Source organism: Cavia porcellus, unplaced genomic scaffold, assembly GCF_034190915.1.
Source record: "Cavia porcellus strain 051 isolate PalLab524CR breed Dunkin Hartley unplaced genomic scaffold, mCavPor4.1 scaffold_19, whole genome shotgun sequence".
Taxonomy (NCBI): Eukaryota; Metazoa; Chordata; class Mammalia; order Rodentia; family Caviidae; genus Cavia; species Cavia porcellus.
The window spans coordinates 65,800,521-65,823,708 of NW_026947502.1; the positions used below are offsets into that span (position 1 = coordinate 65,800,521).

At 39.2% G+C, this 23,188-nt stretch overlaps 1 protein-coding gene across 11 annotated transcripts in view; it reads left to right on the plus strand.

Annotated features, from left to right (window-relative positions):
• Erc1 (ELKS/RAB6-interacting/CAST family member 1) overlaps positions 1-23,188 on the plus strand; it is a 521,572-nt gene that overhangs the window by 140,610 nt on the left and 357,774 nt on the right. For all 11 annotated transcript variants that reach the window (XM_063231309.1, XM_063231311.1, XM_003463708.4 and 8 more), the window contains exons 4-5: positions 5,098-5,172; positions 22,484-22,639. In XM_063231309.1, coding sequence (XP_063087379.1) covers positions 5,098-5,172; positions 22,484-22,639 — 231 coding nt within the window. The remainder of the gene's footprint in view (positions 1-5,097; positions 5,173-22,483; positions 22,640-23,188) is intronic.

The following is a 23,188-nucleotide window of genomic DNA, read 5'->3' on the forward strand; positions in this document are numbered from 1 at the left end:
CTGATCCTGAATGTCTGCTGCAGCTGACCTTCATTCACTCACTGTGGGATTTCAGCACTGGGAGCCCTGAGATCAAGCCATTCCATAGCTGCCCCGGTTCCCAGGTTCAGTTCCAGCTGTTGGAGCATACAGAATCCATTGCTGTGTTCCGCTGGTGCATTTGTCTCCAGAAGACTCTGGAGTTAACCCCCCTTACTGTGTTTCTTATGCTAGGAACTGTAAGGGGTAGAGGATAATGCATATTTCCCCCTCCTTTTTCTGTGCTGAGATCTTTCTCTTCATTTTCTTCATAGGCTCCAAAGCTCACTTCAGATCCTTCCTGGGTCCCAGGGATTCCCCCCCCCCCCGCCTTATTGTACAGTGTCCAAGTTCCAGACTTACTGCTCTGAGATTTGCCAGGAGTTCATCTGGTTTCTAATCTTTGTTTTTTGAGACAACGTCTAGCTGTGTAGTTCAGGCTGCCTTGAACTGTCTGGTCTTAAACACACAGCAATGCTCCTTTGCCTGTCTACTGGAATGCTGTGATTGTACATGTGTGCCACAGGTGACTACCTTGTTTCTAATCTTATCTAGCCAACCATAGTAACTTTTCACACCTCTATACACTCTGTCTGGGCTTCTAGTTCTTCCTCTTAGACTCCTTCTTAACCCCTTAACCCCTTCTTAGCTATTCTGTAAGCTGTGTGTTATTGTGTAAAATGTTATGTATGACTTGAGTTTAATAGATATTAGTAATTAAGATTGGAATAAATAGAACAGATGATTGCCAGGCTTAATGGTTGTGAGTGACCTTTTAGTTCTTAGCCTGATAAGGCTGACATGATTGATATAATTCCTGAATTTGTTGTGTAGTAAATTCTGATATTACAGAAAGACACACATGTATGTCTAGTTTATATACTGGCATAGCTCACTCATAACAAGTATTTAAACTTTCTTTAATAGAAGCCAACTGAAAAATTTAGAGATGTTCTGTGTGTGTGTGTGTGTGTGTGTGTGTGTGTGTGTGTGTGTGTGTGTTACTAGATGGAGTTCAGAAAGGATGTGAACTGGCAATAGCTACTAGGTTTAGAAGAAGGAGGGCCTTCATTTGATATGTTAGAGTGATCTAGGCAGAGAGGTTAGAATGGAAAATGGCTCATCATTCATTCATTTATACCTTTATTCCTTCTTGTAATAAGAAAAAGAATGAATTTAGAGAAGTAATTTTGGATGGTTGCTTAGGGTCAGGCAGTGTTTGAGGAATATACAGTGTATTTTCTACCATTGCAAAGTTCATAGTGTGATATGTTAGAGAAGATTACTGAAAATGTAATGTGTCAAAAGAGAGTGATATAGCATACTGTATGAAAAATGAGGAGGTGTGGGCCAGGGATTTAGCTCAGCGGCCTAAGTGCCTGCATGGCAAATGTGAGGTCGTGAGTTCAATCTCCGGTACCAAAATAAATAAATAAGTAAATAAATAAAAAATGAGGAATTACACATAATTTAGTACAGGAGTCAGAAGGGATTAAAAGATACACTGTATAACTTATTCTTCAAAGTTGGTGGCCATTCATTATTTATTCAATACTCATTCATTAAATATCATTTTAAGCAGGTACTAGTAGGGCAGCTATTGTTACAGGCACTTGGAAGCTAACAGCAATAATCCTGGCTATTGTAGACTTTGCAGTATAACAGTGGGAAACAGAAAATATGTAGTCACATAGTAAATTATATAATACATTAGAGGATAAGTGCTCTGGGAAAAAGGTACAGCAAAGTGAATTGGAAAGGACATGTGTGTTTCTTTTTTGCAGTGTTAAATTTTAAAGTATGGTAGATTACACTGAGAAAATTAATTTCATTATGAAACATTAATTTTCAAAATTTCATTATGAAAATTTCATTATGAACATTAATTTCATTATGAAAAATTTCTAATGTATACAATAGTAATAAATAGTATGATTATCTTGTATACTTCTAACTCAGATATTCTAATCCCAAGAATTTTCCACACTTGTTTCTGTATCCCATCCCACCCTCCTTTTTTTTTTTTTCCTTTCTTTTTTTCCCCAGAGCTTTCACCAGAGCTTAAAGCCAATTTCTGAGAGGAAGTTTTTTCTCTCATACAGACTTTCGCATGCATCAGTAAAACATAGGGACATTTTCTTAACCACAGTAGTATCATCACAACTATAATGAATCTTGTAAGAGAAGACATTTGAGCCAGGATTAAAAGGAGGTGCAGTCTTCCAATAGCAGTTGGGAGGAGAGTGTGAAGGTAGCCTGTGCAAAGGTCTTACAGGACTGAAGCATGACAAGAGTATGTAAGTAGCATCTGGCTGATGGGGAGTGATTGTGTGCAAGGTGAAAAGACAAAAGGTCAGGTGGGCTCCTAAGAGGACTGGAACTGTTCTTTGGTTCCAGGGGGAACCATGACAGGGTTTTGAATGAAAAAATGAAAAGGTCAATTTAAAAAAAAAAAATTGTTCTATTGAACATTTGGAAGGGAAGCTCAGGATGTTGTTATTGATTAAAAGGCATGCTTTTTGTTTGTTTGTTTTCAATGGCTTGTGCCAGATGGTAGCAGTGAAATGGTAAGAAAAGTTTGGGTTTTGAAGATCGAGTTAACTAGATCTCCTAATGTGGATGAGGGAGAATGTAAGACATGTAGAAAACACAGCTTTTTGACCTGATTAACTCCAAGTGTGGAGTAGACTTGGGGAGATCATAAGCAGTTTAATCTTTTTTTTTTTTTTTTAAGCATACAAGTAGGGGCCATCATGGGGAATGGGAAGAGAATCAAGAAGTCAAACCATGCCTTCCTGTGAGTCAGGGACCACTGTGGGTATTGGGAAGAGAACTGAAAATCCAAACCATATCTTCCTGTGAATCCAGGGGCAGCTACCATGGGGAATGGGAAGAGAATCAAGAAGCCAAAACCATGCTTTCCTGTGAGGCTGGCAGGCAAGAATGACCCCTTTCCTCTGCCCCCAGCAACTGGTTGATTCAGAGGAACTCAGAGTGAGATGATAGCAACTGAGGTGAAAGGAATAGCTTGGTGCTTGTATTGTTTGATTGACTTAGCATGTCTGGGGCTGGTGCTCTGGGCATCTGTTTGGAGGATGGCAGTGTGCACTGTGGCAACTGTGGGGGATCTCTTTCTGTCTTGTTTTTGAAATCTTAACGTTTTACTATTTTGTTTTATTTCTGTATTTGGTAACCTGAACAACTATTTTGAAGATAACAATATGCAATATAACAACCATTGTTAAATTCTTATCATCTTGTTTTGACAATGTATATAGCTATTATTGTTGTTGTTTGATTTTTGTTTTTGTTTCTTTGCTTCTTGATTTTTGTTTTCTTTTTTCTCTTTAAAATTTAAAAAAACATACAAATAAGATAGCTGCTTAGATAGAAAGTACTAAAATATGTACCTGGATTTCTAATGCTGGATATTAAGGTTAGTAAAAGAGGTAGCAGTAAGCATGGTGTGTGATAGGATTATTTCCAAAAGATGTGAAGTATAAAACAAAAGAGGCCTTTATTCTGAGAACACGGAGAGAGATAACCAACACCCCCTGACCACTGGAGTCTGGGGATCCCTCTGGCAAATATGTGGGGCGGGGCTATATAAGTAGCCTAAGCTTAGGGTAGTGTCCTAAGGCCATTAGAGATGCACAGGTATTTCACTGGCACACGTTTGGCGCCAGGGGCAGATTCCTAAGGGTGAGGGGAGATAGAGTCACAGGTAAATCTCTAGGTGTGGGGGAAGGCTCCGTTGAGGCTTTCCTGGCTACAGTATTCTGTCTGGGCCAAAACCCTTTCAGTGTGTACTATTCATACAGGTTGATGATCAGGTTTATCGGAATTGCCTGGAACCAGAAGTTTTTGATATTTGGAATATTTGCATAGACTGTAATAATTGGTTGTCTCGTATAAAAATCTGAAAGTTAGAATTGCTTCAAAATCTGAAGCCTGAGTATTATATTAGCACTCTTGAGATGTTCAAAAATGTAATGGTTTGTGCTACAGCTCTGCAACCAGATAAAATATAGATGTTCATGGATTATTGCTGCTTAAACCATTGACTGTTGGTAAGTTAGAACTACTGTTTCTTCATTAAGATTACTCTTTTAAGCAAAGGTACATTTCCTGTTTTTCACAAACCATTCAAGAATGAATAAATAAAATGAAAGTATTCTTAAAAGTATTATAGTATGCATCTCTTTTTATCATGTTAAGATTTATTTCAGATGAGGTAGTCATCTCTGGATTCCTTGGGGTCACTCAGAGTAATCCCAGAGTACTTTGGAAGTACTGACTAATTAAGTCAGAGACATCTGTAGACTCTGACCAGGAATTATCTGAAGTGCTCTGGTAATTTCAGGGTACCCTAGAAGACCCTAATATCCTTCCTCTCTATCCTGAACTCATTAAAATTTTCTAAATCTGAGCTACTTAAGAAACATATTAAACATTCTTACCTTTTTCTTTCTACCGGTAGTACCACTAGAGAGAGAGAGAGAGAGAGAGAGAGAGAGAGAGAGAGAGAGAGAGATTTTTTTTTAATTGGTTCTGGGGATCGAACTCACAATGGCCTGCTTGCGAGGCAGGTGCTTATGCTGCTGAGCTAAATCCCCAGCCCCGAGAGAGGGATTTTCATCATAGGCAACCAAATGTTTGTTAGTCTGGGGGTGGGCACTATGGAAAGGATGTTGTCAGCATAGATGTTTTCAGTAGCTTTGTGCAGGGTAAACGTCTTGTGATGTCTTGTATTTCTCCTTTTAAAAACAAAACTCTTCTAATTTCTTTTTTGGATCATTTGGAGATTTGAATACAGGTTATAGAGGTGTGTGAATGAGTGCCACATCAACTTGGTGTTGTGCTGGAGTTGCAATTGCTGTGGTAGCTTGCATTGGTCCGAATAATTTTACATAACTAGGTTCAGAGTCAGAGACACTCCTGCATACATGGTTGAATTAGCCCTAAAAACAGTCTGGATTCTCTGATCCACTGAGCAGAGTTGTCAGGAAAAGGTCTGATATTCATAATGTTAAAGTAATTCTCTTTGGGCACTTACTGTCTTTTGCTTATCTTGTCTAGGAGATGCACCGGAGATTTGAGAATGCCCCTGATTCTGCCAAAACAAAGGCTCTGCAAACTGTTATAGAGATGAAAGTAAGTGAGAATCTAATAAAGAACTTTTCACTTTTAAATCACCATGCACTTTCTTTTTCTTTCTTTCTTTTTTTTTTTTTAATCGGTACCGGGATTGAACTCACGACCACATGCTTGCAAGGCAGGTGCTTATGCCGCTGAGCTAAATCCCCAGCCCCCTCATCATGCATTTTCATAAAATGTTTGGGAATAGTACTTCACTCATGGGAGAATGAAAGGAAATCCTGACTTAGCAGAAATGACACCTTAAAGGAATTTCAGTTTCCTTTCAGTTGTAGATCATGATACAAATTAGATGAAAATAGCTGGCTTGAATATTGTTAGATCAGCTATTCTTAAACTTCTTGGTCTCAGGACCCCATAACTTTCTAAAGTGACAGGGTCACTTCCTTCATTTTAAGATGATACCTACCAAATAACAGGTCTCAATAACTGTATTTATCCAGTTGTTCTTTTAAGTAAAAATTGTTTTCTGGGGCCAGGGATTTAGCTTAGTGGCATAGAGTCTGCCTGGCAAGTGCAAGGTCCTGAGTTCTATTCCATTAACTGTCCCCCGCCCCCAAATTTGTGTTCCATGAAGAGTACCCAGTTTTTTTCACCTCAAGGCAGCATACTAGAACATTGCTGAGGACATCCATGATACCTCAGGAACATCCATGTTACCTCAGTGTCCAGCAAAATTATTTCATGTTGCTTCCCATTTTGTCACACAGAATATAAAAAGGTGTGTACTTGATGTTTATTAAAAATAATACTTTTTACTACAAGGATATTCTTCAATTTTCTCCCTTGCTGTGAGTCCCTAACACTGAAGAATGTCATATCTTTTAGCATGAATTTATGCCATTGGCTTGATTAGTGCTAAGGCATAAATGGTTTTGCTTTTTTTTTTTTTTTTATTTTTTTTTATTTAAGAGGAAAAAGAGAAAAACACAAAACAAACCAAAGCGGCGTAAGGGTACACGCAATACAGAACTACAAAACAAAACAAAACAAAACAAAACAAAACAAAACAAAAAAACATAACAGTAAGAAATCACCTGCTAGTAGATTACACACTATCTTCTTGAAAATAGTTCCTCAAATCACAGTATCAAAGAACACAAGGTGGACATTCAAACAGGGAGACTGCAAACAGCTGTGTTCAATGTTCCAAAAACATTGATAAAGTCAGCTATTTAACACCCCCAAACACACTTGCTGTTATATCCGTTAGAGCTCTTTTTCTTTTTTTTTTTTTTTTTTTTTCTTCTCTTTTTTACAACAAAATTTACACATCTTGGATTTTATTACTCCTTAGTGCTTATTACTTTCTTTGGGGGGGGGGGGAAGAATACAGTCAAATATGGCAAAACAAAGCTGTCAGTCAATACCAAGGATAGACATAGCACATGGTGTAGAACAGAGTACAAGTTTATCAACAATGGTTATCAACGTTGTCCCTTGTTTCCTTAAAAAGAATTGTCTATCTTATTAGATATTATAAAGTTGGACAAAACAGTAGAGAACAAGACCAATAAAACTTAGGCATTGTAAACATTACAGGACTTCCAAAGAAGACAATAGTCAAACCAGAATGGGTATCTTAGTGAATCTTATTGTCTTCAAAGTAGTTGCCTATTTCTTCAAACTTGATACTATCATATAGAATGGAACAGAGTCTAATCAGTCAAAACAAGATCGTGGGAGTACTACAGGACTTCAAAACAAGTTAATAGGAAATTGAAAAGAGTTACTATTTATATATCCTAATTTTTTTGAATTTTTTCTTTAATTAAGACAAACATAAGAAATGACTAAATAATTTTTTTTGAAACAATAAGGGGGAGATTGATATAAAACAGGACATAACAATATAACAATAGAGGTCACAGCATGACTGTTTCCACAACCTAGTACTTCACCATCTTATAACCTGACTTAATAGTAGTTACCATAGTGTCTTTTTCCTTGAAATATTTGGATAAAACTTCATATACTCTAGCTTCAAATATTTTCATATCAAGAAGCCCAGAATAAAGCCTTTCTAATTAATGAAAGAAAACTTTATAAGGCTTCAAGGCCACCTAATGGGGAATCATGATTACCACATATTTTTATATATTTGAATCATTATTTACATTAGGGAAACTATTCGGTATTCACACATGCGAGATTGATTTATTTCACTAATGAGTATGGTCTCAAGCTGCGCCCATTTATTGATAAATATCTCAATGTGATCCTTCTTTATAGCTGAATAATACTCCATTGTATAGAAATACCACAACTTTTTTATCCATTCCTCAGTTGATGGGCACTTGGGTTGTTTCCAAGATCTGGCGATTACAAATTGTGCTGCTATAAACGTAGGTGCACATATATCACTGTGGTATGATGCTTTCAGTTCTTCTGGGAATATGCCTAGAAGTGGAATAGCTGGAATAAATGGGATTTCCAGTCCCAACTTTTTGAGAAATCTCCAGACAGATCTCCACAAAGGCTGTACCAGTCTACACTCCCACCAGCAGTGCAGGAGAGTTCCTTTTTCCCCACAGTCTCTCCAGCATTTGTTGTCGGTTTTCTTGATCCTGGCCATTCTTTCAGGAGTGAGATGGTATCTCAGTGTGGTTTTAATTTGCATTTCTCTAATGACCAATGATGATGAGCATTTTTTCATGTATTTATTTGCCATTTGCATTTCTTCATCTGAGAATTGCATATTCATCTCAGATGCCCATTTTTGGATTGGATCTTTGAATTTCGGAGGTCTGAGTTTCTTTAATTCTTTATATGTTTTAGACAAGAGGCCCTTGTCTGAGAGAGAGTTCACTAAAATCTTTTCCCAGTTTGTGGGTTTTCTTTTCACTATGCTGGAGATTTCTTTTGACATGCAGAAACTTTTTAATAAGAAGTGGTCCCAGTTATTGATTCTGGGAAGTATTTCCCGTGCGGTTTGAGTCCTGTTCATGAATTCTTTACCTACTCCTATGTCTCCAAGGTTTCTACCTATTTTGTCTTCCAATAGATTTAGTGTTTCTGTTTTAATATTCAGATCTTTGACCCATTTAGATTTTAATTTAGTACATGGTGATAGACATGGGTCTAGCTTTAGTTTTCAGCAAATGGAGAGCCAGTTTTTCCAGCACCATTTATTAAAGAGACTGTCGTTCTTCCAGTGAACCTGCTTGGCTCCTTTATCAAAAATAAGGTGGTTGAGTGTGTTCGTAGTTGTGGTTGTATCTTCTAATCTATTCCACTGATCTTCAGCTCTGTTTTGATTCCAATACCATGTTGATTTTACTACTGTTGCTTTGTAGTATAACTTCAAGTCAGGGATTGTGATGCCTCCTGCTTTGTCTTTGCTGCTTAGAATTGCCTTTGCGATTCTAGGTCTCTTCTGGTTCCAGATGAAATTTAGGAGTGATTTCTCTAGATCTATAAGGTATGTTGATGGTATTTCTATTGGGATTGCATTGAATCTGTATAACAGTTTTGGGAGAATGGCCATTTTCACAATGTTTGTTCTTCCTATCCATGAGCAAGGGATGTCTTTCCATTTTCTGAGATCATCTTCAATTTCCTTTTTCAGTGTATTATAATTTTCACTGTATAAGTCTTTCACTTCTTTCGTAAGAGTAATTCCTAAATATTTCATTTTTTTGCTTGCTAATGTGAATAGTCCAGTTTCTCTTATTTCCCTCTCTGTAATTTTGTTGTTCGTGTATAGGAATGCTATTGATTTCTGAGTATTGATTTTGTATCCAGCCACATTACTGAATTTATTTATTGTATCTAAGAGTATTTCAATGGAGTTTAGGGGGTCTTCTATGTAGAGTATCATGTCATCTGCAAACAATGATAATTTAACTTCTTCTTTTCCTATCTTTACCCCTTTTATTTCTCTTTCTTGCCTAATTGCTCTGGCTAGTACTTCCAGTACTATATTAAATAGGAGTGGTGATAAAGGACATCCTTGTCTTGTACCCGATTTTAAAGTAAAGGCTTTCAATTTTTGGCCATTTAGTATGATGCTGGCTGTTGGTTTGTCATAAATGGCCTTTATTATATTGAGGTAAAGACCATTTATTCCAATTTTCTGTAAAGTTCTTATCATGAATAAGTGTTGGACCTTATCGAAGGCTTTTTCTGCATCTATAGAGATGATCATGTGATTCTTATTTTTGGCTTTATTGATATGGTGGATTACATTTATTGATTTGCGTATGTTGAACCATCCTTGCATTCCTGGGATGAATCCCACTTGGTCATGGTGTATAATCTTCTTGATGATTTGCTGGATCCTATTTGCCAATATTTTATTGAGGATTTTTGCATCTGTGTTCATTAGGGAGATCGGTCTATAGTTCTCTTTTATAGTTGGGTCTTTCTCAGGTTTTGGTACTAGAGTAATATTTGCTTCCAGGAATGACTTAGGAAGGATTGCTTCCCTTTCAATTTCATTGAATAGTTTGAGGAGTGTCGGCATTAGGTCTTCTTTATATTTCTTGTAGAATTCTGCAGTGAATCCATCTGGGCCTGGGCTCTTCTTGGTGGGCAAGGACCCAATTACATTCTCAATTTCATTAGCAGAGATTGGGTTATTCAACAGTTTTATATCCTCTTGATCTAGCTTTGGTACTTCATATGCTTCTAAGAATCTGTCTATTTCTTCTGTGTTATCAAACTTTTGAGAGTAGAGGTTTTCGAAATAGGTGTTGATAATCCTCTATTTCTATTGGGTCTGTAGTGATTTCTCCTTTTTCATTTCTTATTGCATGAATTTGAGCTTTTTCTTCCCTTTTTTAAATAAGGTTGGCTAGGGGCTTATCGATTTTATTTATTCTTTCAAAGAACCAACTCTTTGATTCGTTGATTCTTTGGATTGTTTTCTTTGTCTCTATTGCATTGATTTCTGCTCTGATTTTTATAATTTCCTCTCTTCTTTTGTCTTTGGGCTTGACTTGCTCTTTTTTTTTCTAGCTGTTTGAGGTGTAGCATCAAGTTGTTTATTTGTATTCATTCTGTTTTCCTGATGTGGGAACTCAGTGCAATAAATTTTCCTCTCAGAACGGCTTTCATTGCATCCCACAGATTCCGGTAAGTTGTATCTGCATTTTCATTTTCTTTTAGGTATTGTTTAATTTCTTCTTTAATTTCTTCTGTGACCCACTGATTACTCAAGAGTGTGTTATTTAATTTCCATGTGTTTGCGGAATTTTTGCAGTATCCTTTGTCATTAATTTCTAATTTCAGAGCGCTATGATCCGATAATATGCAAGGGATGATTTCAACTCTTTTGCATTTGCTTAAATATGTTCTGTGAGCTAATATATGGTCTATTTTAGAAAATGATCCATGTACTGCTGAGAAGAATGTGTATTCTGATGTTGTTGGATGGAACATTCTGTATATGTCTATCAAACCCATTTGTTCACAGGTGTGATTCAGTTCTGTTATTTCTTTGCTCATTTTCTGTCTGGTTGATCTGTCCCTTGGTGTCAGTGGTGTATTAAGGTCTCCTGTTACAATTGTGTTACTGATAATTTGAGTTTTCATTTCTGTTAATAATTGTTTTATATAACTGGGTGCTCTGGAGTTTGGTGCGTATATATTTAAGATAGTTATCTCTTCCTCTTGGAGTTTTCCCCTTACGAGTATGTAGTGACCTTCTTTGTCCTTTATGGTCATTGTTGGTTTAAAGTTCACGTTGTCTGCAAACAGAATGGCTACTCCTGCCTTTTTTTGGATTCCTGCTGCATGAAGAATTGTTTTCCATCCTTTGACTTTCAGTCTGTGAGTATCTTTCTGGGTTAGATGGGTTTCCTGTAAACAGCATATGGTTGGATTTTGTTTCTTGATCCATTCTGCTAGTCTGTTTCTTTTGATTGGTGCATTGAGACCATTTACATTAATGGTTATTACTGTTAAATGCTGGTTAATTGTAGGAATGTTATCTCTCTGCTGTTGCATCTTTATCTTTCTGTTCTGTTTAATTATTTGCTTTGCTTAGTGCTTTTTTCCTTTGTGTATCTAAATTGTCTTTCAATATTTTTTGCAGGGTTGGTTTGGTGTTCATGAAGTTCTTCAGCTGTTCTTTGTCATGGAAGTATCGTATTGCACCATCTATTTTGAATGATAGTTTTGCAGGATATATCAGTCTTGGTTGGAAATCATTTTGCTTTAGGATCTGGAATACTTCACTCCATGCTCTTCTTGACTTTATCGTTTGTGCTGAGAAGTCTGCTGTGATTCTGATAGGTTTTCCTTTATAAGTGATTTGTCTTTTCTCTCTGACAGCTTTTAATAATCTATTCTTTTGTTGGATTTCTGGGATGGTGATTATTATATGTCTGGTTGTAGTTTTATTTTGGTTATGACTGTTTGGAGTTCTATATGCTTCACTGATCCTGATGTCAGTTTCTGATCTCATGCTTGGGAAATTTTCAGCTATTACTTCTCTAAATATCCTCCTGACATCCTTCATGTTGTCTCCCTCTCTTTCATTAATCCCTATCATTCTTATGTTATTCTTCTTTGCATCGTCTTGCAGTTGTTGAATTGTTGTTTCCTGGTTCCTTGTTATTTTCAAAAGATCTTTCCTTTCCTGTTCACTAGCTGCAATCCTGTCTTCAAGGTCTGAAATTCTATCTTCACTTTCATGAAGGCGGTTTTTACAACTTTCAGTGGAGTTTTTTATTTCCTGTATATCTCTGTGCATCTGCATTATGTATTCTGTTTGTTTCTTATATTGCTCGTCTAGGGATTCTATCTTTTTGTTTAGTTCCTCCAATTTTTTATCTGTGTTTTCTTTAGATATATTTAGAATCTCTTTCATTTCTTTTATCATTTCTTCTTTTATCTGGGAGATTATTTCGAGTTTGAATTTCTTTAAAGCTTCCTGGAGTTGCTTGTCAATTTCAGTGGCTATTGTGTCCGATATATGAGGTGGATGGGATATATTTTCTTCTATATACATCGCTCCTAGGGTTTCTTGAGATGGGCTGGAGGTTTGAGGTTGTAATTTGGTCTTTCGTTTTGTCATTTTCCTATATTTCTGTGTTTCAAGTGTTATTTGAAAGCTTCCTCAGGATCTGTTGAAAATCCCCTTCTATGTTTGGAGCTACTGAGACTCTGGTGCCGCGCTACCCCAAGCCATTGGGCCTACAGAACCAGTGGCCCTCCTCTGCCTGCTCAGAACTCCGCAGTTCCAGACAAGCTGGGCCTCAGGGACACTGTGCGCCCACCTGCCCCTTGGAAGCTCCACAGTTCTTCAATCGCAGCCGGGTTAGGGTACTCACCACAGGTCGCAGTGCTTCAGGAACCTGTGGACCCTCCCTGGTTGCAGAGATATCCACAGTCCTCCAGACACATGGAGAGGCCGATGCAGGCACCCCAAATCTGCCCAGCTCCTCCTCTGCAGTCCAATGGCCAGGCGCAGCAGCTAAACAGGCTGGGCTAGGCTGATAGTGTGGGCCCGCCCACCCGTCGGTAGCTCAGCAATTCTCCAAGTGTAACCGGAATGGGGAGGCTGATGTGGAAGCCTCAAACCCACCTCTCCCCTTCACTGCACCTGGAAGCCTGGGGGAACTCCAGCAGTCTGGGCGCAGATATCCAGAGTCCTCCAGACACGCAGAGAGGCCGGTGAGGGCACCCCAGATCTGCCCAGCTCCTCCTCTGCAGACCTATGGCCAGGCGCGGCAGCTAAACAGGCTGGGCTAGGCTGGTAGTGTGGGCCAGCCCACATATGGGGAGCTCAGCAGGTCTCCAAGTGAAGCCGGAATGGGGAGGCTGATGTGGAAGCCTCAAACCCACCTCACTCCTTCACTGCACCTGGAAGCCTGGGGGAACTCCAGCAGTCTGGGCGCAGATATCCAGAGTCCTCCAGACACGCAGAGAGGCCGGTGAGGGCACCCCAGATCTGCCCAGCTCCTCCTCTGCAGTCCTATGGCCAGGCGGGGCAGCTAAACATGCTGGGCTAGGCTGGTAGTGTGGGCCAGCCCACCTATGGGGAGCTCAGCAGGTCTCCAAGTGAAGCCGGAATGGGGAGGCTGATGTGGAAGCCTCAAACCCACCTCACTCCTTCACTGCACCTGGAAGCCTGGGGGAACTCCAGCAGTCTGGGCGCAGATATCCAGAGTCCTCCAGACACGCAGAGAGGCCGGTGAGGGCACCCCAGATCTGCCCAGCTCCTCCTCTGCAGTCCTATGGCCAGGCGCGGCAGCTAAACAGACTGGGCTAGGCTGGTAGTGTGGGCCAGCCCACCTATCGGGAGCTCAGCAGTTCTCCAAATGAAGCCGGGAATGGGCAGGCTGATGTGGAAGCCTCAAACCCACCTCTCTCCTTCACTGCACATGGAAGCCTGAGGGAACTCCAGCAGTCTGGGCGCAGATATCCAGAGTCCTCCAGACACGCAGAGAGGCCGGTGAGGGCACCCCAGATCTGCCCAGCTCCTCCTCTGCAGACCTATGGCCAGGCGCGGCAGCTAAACAGGCTGGGCTAGGCTGGTAGTGTGGGCCGGCCCACCTATGGGGAGCTCAGCAGGTCTCCAAATGAAGCCGAGAATGGGGAGGCTGATGTGGAAGCCTCAAACCCACCTCTCTCCTTCACTGCACCTGGAAGCCTGAGGGAACTCCAGCAGTCTGGGCGCAGATATCCAGAGTCCTCCAGACGCGTAGAGAGGTCAGTGAGGTCTCCCCAGATCTGCCCAGCTCCTCCTCTGCAGACCTATGGCCAGGCGTGGCAGCTAAACAGGCTGGGCTAGGCTGGTAGTGTGGGCCAGCCCACCTATGGGGAGCTCAGCAGGTCTCCAAGTGAAGCCTGGAATGGGGAGGCTGATGTGGAAGCCTCAAACCCACCTCTCTCCTTTACTGCACCTGGAAGCCTGAGGGAACTCCAGCAGTCTGGGCGCAGATATCCAGAGTCCTCCAGACACGCAGAGAGGCCAGTGAGGGCACCCCAGATCTGCCCAGCTCCTCCTCTGCAGACCTATGGCCAGGCGCGGCAGCTAAACAGGCTGGGCTAGGCTGATAGTGTGGGCCAGCCCACCTATAGGGAGCTCAGCAGGTCTCCAAATGAAGCCGGGAATGGGGAGGCTGATGTGGAAGCCTCAAACCCACCTCTCCCCTTCACTGCACCTGGAAGCCTGGGGGAACTCCAGCAGTCTGGGCGCAGATATCCAGAGTCCTCCAGACACGCAGAGAGGCCGGTGAGGGCACCCCAGATCTTCCCAGCTCCTCCTCTGCAGTCCTATGGCCAGGCGGGGCAGCTAAACATGCTGGGCTAGGCTGGTAGTGTGGGCCAGCCCACCTATGGGGAGCTCAGCAGGTCTCCAAGTGAAGCCGGAATGGGGAGGCTGATGTGGAAGCCTCAAACCCACCTCTCTCCTTCACTGCACCTGGAAGCCTGGGGGAACTCCAGCAGTCTGGGCGCAGATATCCAGAGTCCTCCAGACACGCAGAGAGGCCGGTGAGGGCACCCCAGATCTGCCCAGCTCCTCCTCTGCAGACCTATGGTCAGGCGTGGCAGCTAAACAGGCTGGGCTAGGCTGATAGTGTGGGCCAGCCCACCTATAGGGAGCTCAGCAGGTCTCCAAATGAAGCCGGGAATGGGGAGGCTGATGTGGAAGCCTCAAACCCACCTCTCTCCTTCACTGCACCTGGAAGCCTGAGGGAACTCCAGCAGTCTGGGCGCAGATATCCAGAGTCAATGGTTTTGCTTTTAACACTGTTGCTTTTATACGTTTAGAGCAAATGTCAACACAATAGAAAACTTGGCTCTGCAGACTTTGAAAGGATCTAAAGAACCTTCAGGGCTCTAGAGACTTTTGAAAAGCTCAGCTTTAAGTTAGTGAATAGGTAGAAATTGTTAAACTATATAATATGTTTTGTAAGGACTTGCTTTAGAGCTAAACTACTTGGGTTGAAAATCTAGCTACACTTAATTAGTTGTGTGACATGGAACAAGTTACCTAATCTTTCTGTCCCTCAATTTCTTTATTAATAAATGTTGCTAAGGATCCTATGCAGTAAGTTGTTTTGAGGTTTAAATTGGTTAAAACTCATAAAATATTTTGAATAGTCTCTCACATGCAGTAGGTATTTAATCCATGTTAGTGCTGCTGCTGTGTTTGTAGCCCTGCCACTGAGGTCCACTTGCTCAGATCTTGTTTGTTTGCTGCTCACAAAGCACAGGAGACATAGTGCAAAGGTTTTGCTAACTCCAGGAGTAAGAGAGACCTTATGTTGCCTCAGATCACTATCCCACTGGGTTTGGATATGCAAAGGCCCTTTGTAGAAGGAAGAAAGTGGAGAGAATACTGTGAGCCAATAAACAACTCCAAGGTTTTTTTTTTCATTCACTTCTGATCTTTAGGACTTCTTTTTATCTGTCTTTTTTCCCAAAAATTGGACTGTGACCTCCTGGGGCCAGCATCTGTATATACTGTTCATTCCTCTAGGTTGAGGATAGAATGGGATAGTGGTCTTATGCCCTCTGCCTGAAGAGCTTTGGAAGTTTGTGTCTAAAAGAAAAAATTATGGGGCTGGGGATTTAGCTCAGCGGCATAAGCGCCTGCCCTGCAAGCAGGCAGTCGTCAGTTCGATCCCCGGAACTGATAAAAAGGAAAAAAGACCAAAAAAAAAAAATGTATATATATATATATATATATGTATATATATATATATGTATATGTATATATAATTTTTAAAGATTCCTTTTGCCCTGTTGGTACAGATTGACACTGTGGTTTGTATTGTGAGCCTTCATTTTATATTTTTTGATACAACAATTCTTAGTAATATAGAAATAATTTTATTTAAATAGGTGCTCTTCAAGTGTAATTGTGAGAACTGTTTTCTTAAATTGGGTAGTTTCCTCTTAAAATTTGATATGTATGGATCTTTTCTCCAACGGGAGAGAGGGTTTGTCAAGTTCATTCCAAATTATTGAATTTGCTGTTCTTTGTAGTAAGATAATTAGCAACTTTGAATACATTCTATAAATCTTTAACATGATTTAAATTCATGATTTTATTAACATTCACAACAGGTTTATTTATGCATGTTATTCTTGATCCTAATTGATACCTATGAATAAAACACTTGAATGTACTGATGTTTGTAGAACTATTTCCTTACTCATCTTTTGATAAAATGGGTTAAGAGTAATCTTAAATTGGCAGTGAAACTGTTTTTAAGTTGTGTTAAGTTTGATAAACAAGAGACTCTGGTGCCCAAAAGGAGTCAAGTGAATGTTATATAAAAGCCATAATTGAAATAACTGGGTTGCTGAGAAAACAGCATGTAGTATGGGCAAATTGTGAGGATCTAGAATAGTCTTTGAGACAATAGAAAGAAAGACAGTGAAAGAGCCCAGTAATATTCAAGATGGTATAATTTTCTTCTCCCTGTTCTCCTCTTCCTCTCTTTCCTGTCTTATCCCTTCACTTACCATCTTCTATCCTTCCATCTTTTCTTTTTCTACCCTTCTGTGTCCCCCGTTTTTTTCTTTAGCAATGAAAGAACAGACAAAAATTACTGTGTTGCTCTAGGATTAGAGTGTTTTGGGGGTAGAAATAGAAGAATGATTGGCACACAAATGAATTGAGGGTGATAACTGAGTACTTGGTATGAGCAGTCCTGGAATACATGCAGGATATGGAAGGAAGATTCAGATGGACTGACAGGTTCAGAGAAACTGTAAAAGTTAGGCAAGTGAGAGTTCTTTGTGAGGTGGAAAAACAGCAATAGAGTGAGAGCATGTTTGGTTTGGAAAGACAGTCCTGGCTGATGAAAGGATCCAGAATGCAGCCCTGTAAACTGAATATCTGAAGTGGACTGGAAGAGGTCACTGGAATTGAAGATTTTAAGGATTCTGACACTGATATCGAGTACTCATGGTAACAATGGCCCTTGAAGGAAAGATTGTGAGAGTGCACAAGACTTCATAAGATGATAAAAGTGTTGAGAAATCCCTAGATGAAAGCATGAGGAGTGAAAAAGGATGTGAACTTTCCTAAATGGCAGCAGCATTGCGTAACCAAGAGAATACCACCCTTAATCCCTTTGTGCCTTTGTGGTTCAAGGGTTACTAGAGAAGGTTCAGAGAAATTATACACAAAGACAGCGTTGTGAGATAACTTTTGATATCTTGGGGAATTTAACCAGTTACCAGTCCAATCATTTAAATACAAGATATCCCCAAATTGCATATTTTGTCAATTAATTTTTGTAAGATAATGTAACAAATATAAAAACCGACGATTTTATCAAATTTATTCAGTAATGTTTCTGTGTGTGGTATATGAGAAATCATTCAATGCAAAATGCGATGTTAACAATCTGGACAATGGTGACTAGTCTCTTTCAGATTTCTTTGTGGATTATTGTCTTTCTTTGAATAATATACTATCATATTGGCCTTTCGTTTTTTTTTCTGTGGGATCGATATAAATACAATAAATATCTATCCGCTAAGGGGCCGGGGTTTAGCTCAGCGGCATAAAGCACCTGCCTGGCAAGTGTGAGGTTGTGAATTCAATCCCTGGTACCGAAAAAAAAAAAAAAAAATCTACCTACTAAACATGATGGTGAAGATGACAACAATGGATATCTGGCTTGGCATTTTGCTATACTGTATTTTTCAATTATTTGGCCTATGAGACCTAATCTACATTGTAAATGATGACCTTTTGAACCTCCTTGTTTTGAATAAATAACAAAACAAGTTCCATATTATTTGATCCAGAAGATGCATAAATATTTTATGATAATATTTTTCCCTCACTTTTTGATTATGGGATAGCTTGTTAGATGTTGTTTAACTCTGTCAACACCACCCACAAAATTTATTGTAATCATTGACTACTACTGGAATGTTTTTAGTTATGTTTCTTTTAATTCTATCATTTCTGTGCTATGAATAGTTGACAATACGGAGACATCTCTTTTGTTTTTCCATTTCATAATACAGACTTTTTCTCTCTGATGTTTTAACATTTCTCCTCTTTTTGGTGTTTTCAATGTCCTAAGCATGTCTGTTTTGTATTGTAAAAGCATATCAATGAGTTTTGGAGAAGTATAAAAATTTTATCTAGCGTACTTGTAAATTTTTGTAGATTGTAGTATAAAATTATAGGTTACTTTTCACAAATAAACACAAATTGTAAAAGAAAATAACCAGAATTGACTATTAGATTTCACTAGAAACAAACATCGAAGGTGAATACAACATTCTAAATAAAAAATATGCAAAAAAAGTCAGTATAATACTGAATAAACAGGCATATGAGTATATCTTCAACCAACAAGAATCAACTGGTTGATACCTGCCTCAGCAGTGTTTAAGACAGTCAGTACGTAAACAGATGCACTGCTGTTTGCTGCCTGGGTGGTGCTTGGGATAAACTGTTAAATGGTTAGCAATGAGTAGAGAAATTCAATAGACCCAGTGGGATTGGTTTAGCAGTGGTGGTGATGGGGTGAGGAATAGAGAGAAGTAAGGCAAAAAAGAACTTACTTGTGTGATTGAATTTAAATAAATAAATCCTGGTTTGTATGTTTCTATATTAGTTAAATACATTTAATGTTAACAGAGTATAAGTTTAATTTGAATAAATTTGTGAAAGGTAATTTTTGTTGTTTTTTAAAGATACTCTGTGTGTGTGCGCGCACGTGCATGTGCAGTCGTGTGCATTCATTCATTTGTTCCTGTGTTTTTTTAAAATAGGGTCTTCATATGTAGGCTAGGTATGGTGCAAACTTATAGTTACTATGCCTTGTATGAATGAGAAAACTGGTTGGACTAACCAATGTTAAATAAATCTAATCTTAATAGTTGAGTGAATACTCAACAATTGAAAGTATCTGGCCTATTTTGCCTTATTTCAGAGCATAATATGTATATGGGTAGTTAGTACCTGCTTCAAGGTTTTCAGAGGTACAGTTTTGGGGAGAAGCTTTTATGGTATATGATTGTTAGTAGTTAATGTGCTTACTTGATCAAGAGCTGCTTTTTTCTCAGTGTTAGGGATGAAGACAAAATGGTAAATTTTTTTTTTTTTGCAAGGGGCTTGTAGAGGCCTTTTACATTCGCCTTAGTTGTTACCTGGGGCCTGTGTTGCTTTGTGTAGAACCCGAGTTATGCTGGAGATACACTTCCCCATTTTAGTTGCTCCTTTTTCATTACTGCTGGCTAAGGGAAGGCTGGAACGTATATTTTACTTTTAGTCACATGCATATACCTAATATTTTAGGCAATGGAATATTGTAAAAATTGTTATGAATGTAATTATTTTATGTATCCTGATACTTGAAAAATAATTATTGTAATAAAAAAATTGAATTTCAGATAGCAAAATTTAAGTAGTTTTTTAAGGGTGGGGAAATGGTATGAGACTGATTTTAAAAGAGTAAATCAAAATCCTGGTTTACATATCTCTATATTAATTTAATACATGTAATTTTGAACAGTGTACAGGCTTACTTTGAATAAATCTGTAAAGGCTAGGTATGGCGTAAACTTATAGCTACTATGCCTTGTATGAATGCGAAAACTGGTTGGACTAACCAATGTTAAATAAATCTAATCTTGTTAACAGTTGAGTGAATACTCAACAGTTGAAAGCAATGATTTAAAAAAAGTGGTATTGAGCTCTGAACCCTCTTACTGAGCTATATACTCCACCTGCTCCTTTTAAATTTTGAGACAGGGTCTTTCTGACTCACGAAGTTACCCAGGCAGGACTTGAACTCTCAATCTTTTCTCTAATCCTTTTAGGATCCTGGGATTTACAGGTGTGTGCCACCATGCCTTGGTTATGGTTGGTATTCAAAGGCATCGTGGTGAGACAGGGAGGAATACGTCCTCCCTTCTCACATTCGTGGACTTGAAAATAGCTAGAATTCTCTTATGACAGACCCTTAAACTATTTGTGTTCTAGGTATTTGAGCAAATACAGTCAACCAAGAAATCTTTAAGGTAAAGTAGAAATGGAGCTCAATCTCAAAATAGCTTCCTACAGGATTTTTTCTCAAAAACTCCAAGTAGAATAAAGCCATACTTAATTTGTACTCCTTAGAATCTCTATTGCTTAGATAAATAAGCATGTAAATTACAGATATAAAACTCTTCAGTATAGTTTTCTTGTAATTATTAATGTCTGAAGTAATTTAGGCATAAGTTAGTGTTGTAATCAAAACCAAAAACTTGAATTCAGAAAGATGTACTACTAAAAGATGGTATTTCTGGCAATGATGTTGATTTACAAGAAAAACGTGTGTGTGTGTGTGTGTGTGTGTGTGTGTACATAGGTATGTATGTATGTATGTATGGGTGGATGGATGGATGGATTGATTGATTGAGAGATTTTGCTTGTTTGCCAGGCTGCTCTGAGTTCCTGGACTCAATGATCCTCTTGTCTCAGCTTTTAGACTACCAGAACAGCAGCAATGTGCCAACATGATTTTTTAAAATTATGATTTTTATTTATTTATAAAAAGCAAAACAAAAAAGGTAGAAATAAAACAATTTCAAAAAATAAGAAATCACTAGTTGATAAATTATATATGTTATCTTAGAAGTAGTTGCTCAAGTCAAAATCAAAGCATAAAAAGTGGGCATTCAAACAATGACAGTACAAACCATTCTGTCTGATGGACTAACAAAAATGTAGTAGTATAGTTATCTGTCTTGCACACTTATACATATAGTTGTATCTTTTAGAGCACTTTCTTTCCCTTTCATTATCTCAATATCTACAACACATTTTGAATCTATTACTCTTTCAGTTTTTATTTTTTTATACTAGAGAGACAATACGGTATTTACAAATGGGAGTCTGATTTATTTCATTTATGAGGATAGTCTCAAGTTGCCGAGAATTCTTGTTTCTCCTCCCTATGAACTATTTTAAATATATGGAGAAATGCAAAGAATAAAATTTCTGTTAGGTCTGAAAAGAGGGGAGAGGAAGAAGTGGAGTGGAGAGGAAGAGGTCCGTGGAAGGAGTGGAGTGGACGGCCGTGAAAGTAGTGGGCGGTGGTGGCTTTATTTCCGGAATGCGGGGAGAGACATCCCCCCCCCCCCCCACTGGCCCCTGGGCGCAGCATCTCCACTTTCATATCCCGTCTTATGATTATTAGGAAAAGGGGCGAAGATTTCTCTCTGTAACTACTTCCTGCTGGCTGAGGGCGCTGTATTGGGGTCTAGGGGAGTCGACGGGATGAAGGTTGATGCCCAGGTAGACGCTGATGTTAGGTGTTTTAGCCAGGACAACTTCACTGGTGAATGCACGTATGTTAGACTGGAAAAAACAAAGAGACAAGATGTTATGAGGAGACAAAATATGAAAGAGTTGCTGGCCCAGACCCGACACTTTAACCAGGAAAAAGCCGCAGCCGCTGCCTCCCCCGCCCCTATAGACTTGCCTGTAACCCTATACCCCCATCCCTGTAACTCTGGCGCCAAAACGTGTGCCAATGAAATACCTGTGCATCTCTAATGACCTTAGGGCACTGCCCTGAGCTTAGGCTATTTATATTCCCCCACGCCAGGTGTCCGAGAGAGAGAGATCGCCAAATTCCAGCGGCCAGTGCGCCAGTCTCTTCTCCCTGTGTTCCCGGAATAACCACGGCCCCGGTGCAGTGGAGATGCTGCGCCCCTGGCCGGCCAGGGGGGGGGGGGGATGTCTCTCCCCGCATTCCGGAAATAAAGCCACCGCAGCCCACTACTTTCACGGCCGTCCACTCCGCTCCTTCCACGGACCTCTTCCTCTCCACTCCACTTCTTTCTCTCCCTTCTTTTCAGACCTAACACTAACGTTATAAAAAATAACAATGTAATTGTTCATTTCTTTTGCTTTTCTGCAATGAAGTGTTTTTTATTACAGATAGCATGATAAATATTACTGTTTATAGTTCTTCTTTATATAATTGCAGGTCCCCCCCCCTTTACTATTGAAATACATCCTCTAGGGCTTATAAGTGAAATATTAGTTATTATATAACTATTTTATTAAAAATTTACTGACCATAAAGTATAGTGAAATTTTAACCATTTATCCACTGCTGCTTCTTAAGTTAATTAAACTATTTTTAATTGAAAGGCTGCAGAACTGGCGAGAGAGGAAAAATTATATTGTGGTTATGACAGTTCTCCTCCTCTTTTCCAGGTGTCTATAAAGATTGTGTTTTAGACATCAAGTGCCAGGCAGCAGTTTTATGTATATTTAAAAAATTTATCTTTATTAATTTTAACATTTTAAAGACCTGGTTATTCTGCTTCTTTGCATCTTTCTGATTACTTTCATACTTAATTCTTTCATTGTCCTTAGGATTCTAAAATTTCCTCTATGGAACGTGGGCTCCGAGACCTGGAAGAGGAAATTCAAATGCTGAAGTCAAATGGGGCTTTGAGTACAGAAGAGCGGGAGGAAGAAATGAAGCAAATGGAAGTATATCGGAGCCATTCCAAATTTATGAAAAATAAGGTAAAGATGTATGATATACTTCAGTTTTTAGCGAAGATTTGAAAATTTCAACCTGTTTTACCTTTTTAGCAATGATAACGATCAGCTTCACTGTTTTATCAGACTTAAGGGGCTTTTTTTGAAATGAGGTTAAAGTCAGAAGAATTAAAACCAATTACTGACATTATATATAGTTACTGCAAGTTTTTATTTAAAAGAAAATTACTTGCTTGAGACTAAACATATATCGCCACAGTTTAGCTTGTCATATCTATTTGTATTTTTGAGGTGATAAAGTAGAATATATTTTATTTTAAGGTTTCTCTCTATGTGAGACTCCATTTTTCTGAACTCTTCTGAAGTATTTTTAAGTCCAAACCCAGGAGGCTAAATCTAATTTTTTCCCCCAAAATGGGTCAGGTAAGACTATGTTTTCTGTTCAAATATATTCGAAAAGACAAGTTATGGGGCCTGGGGTTAGCTCAGCAGTACAAGCACCTGCCTGGCAAATGTGAGATTGTTAGTTTGATCCCCGGTACAAAAATAAAACTAAAGCAAAGCACAAGTTCT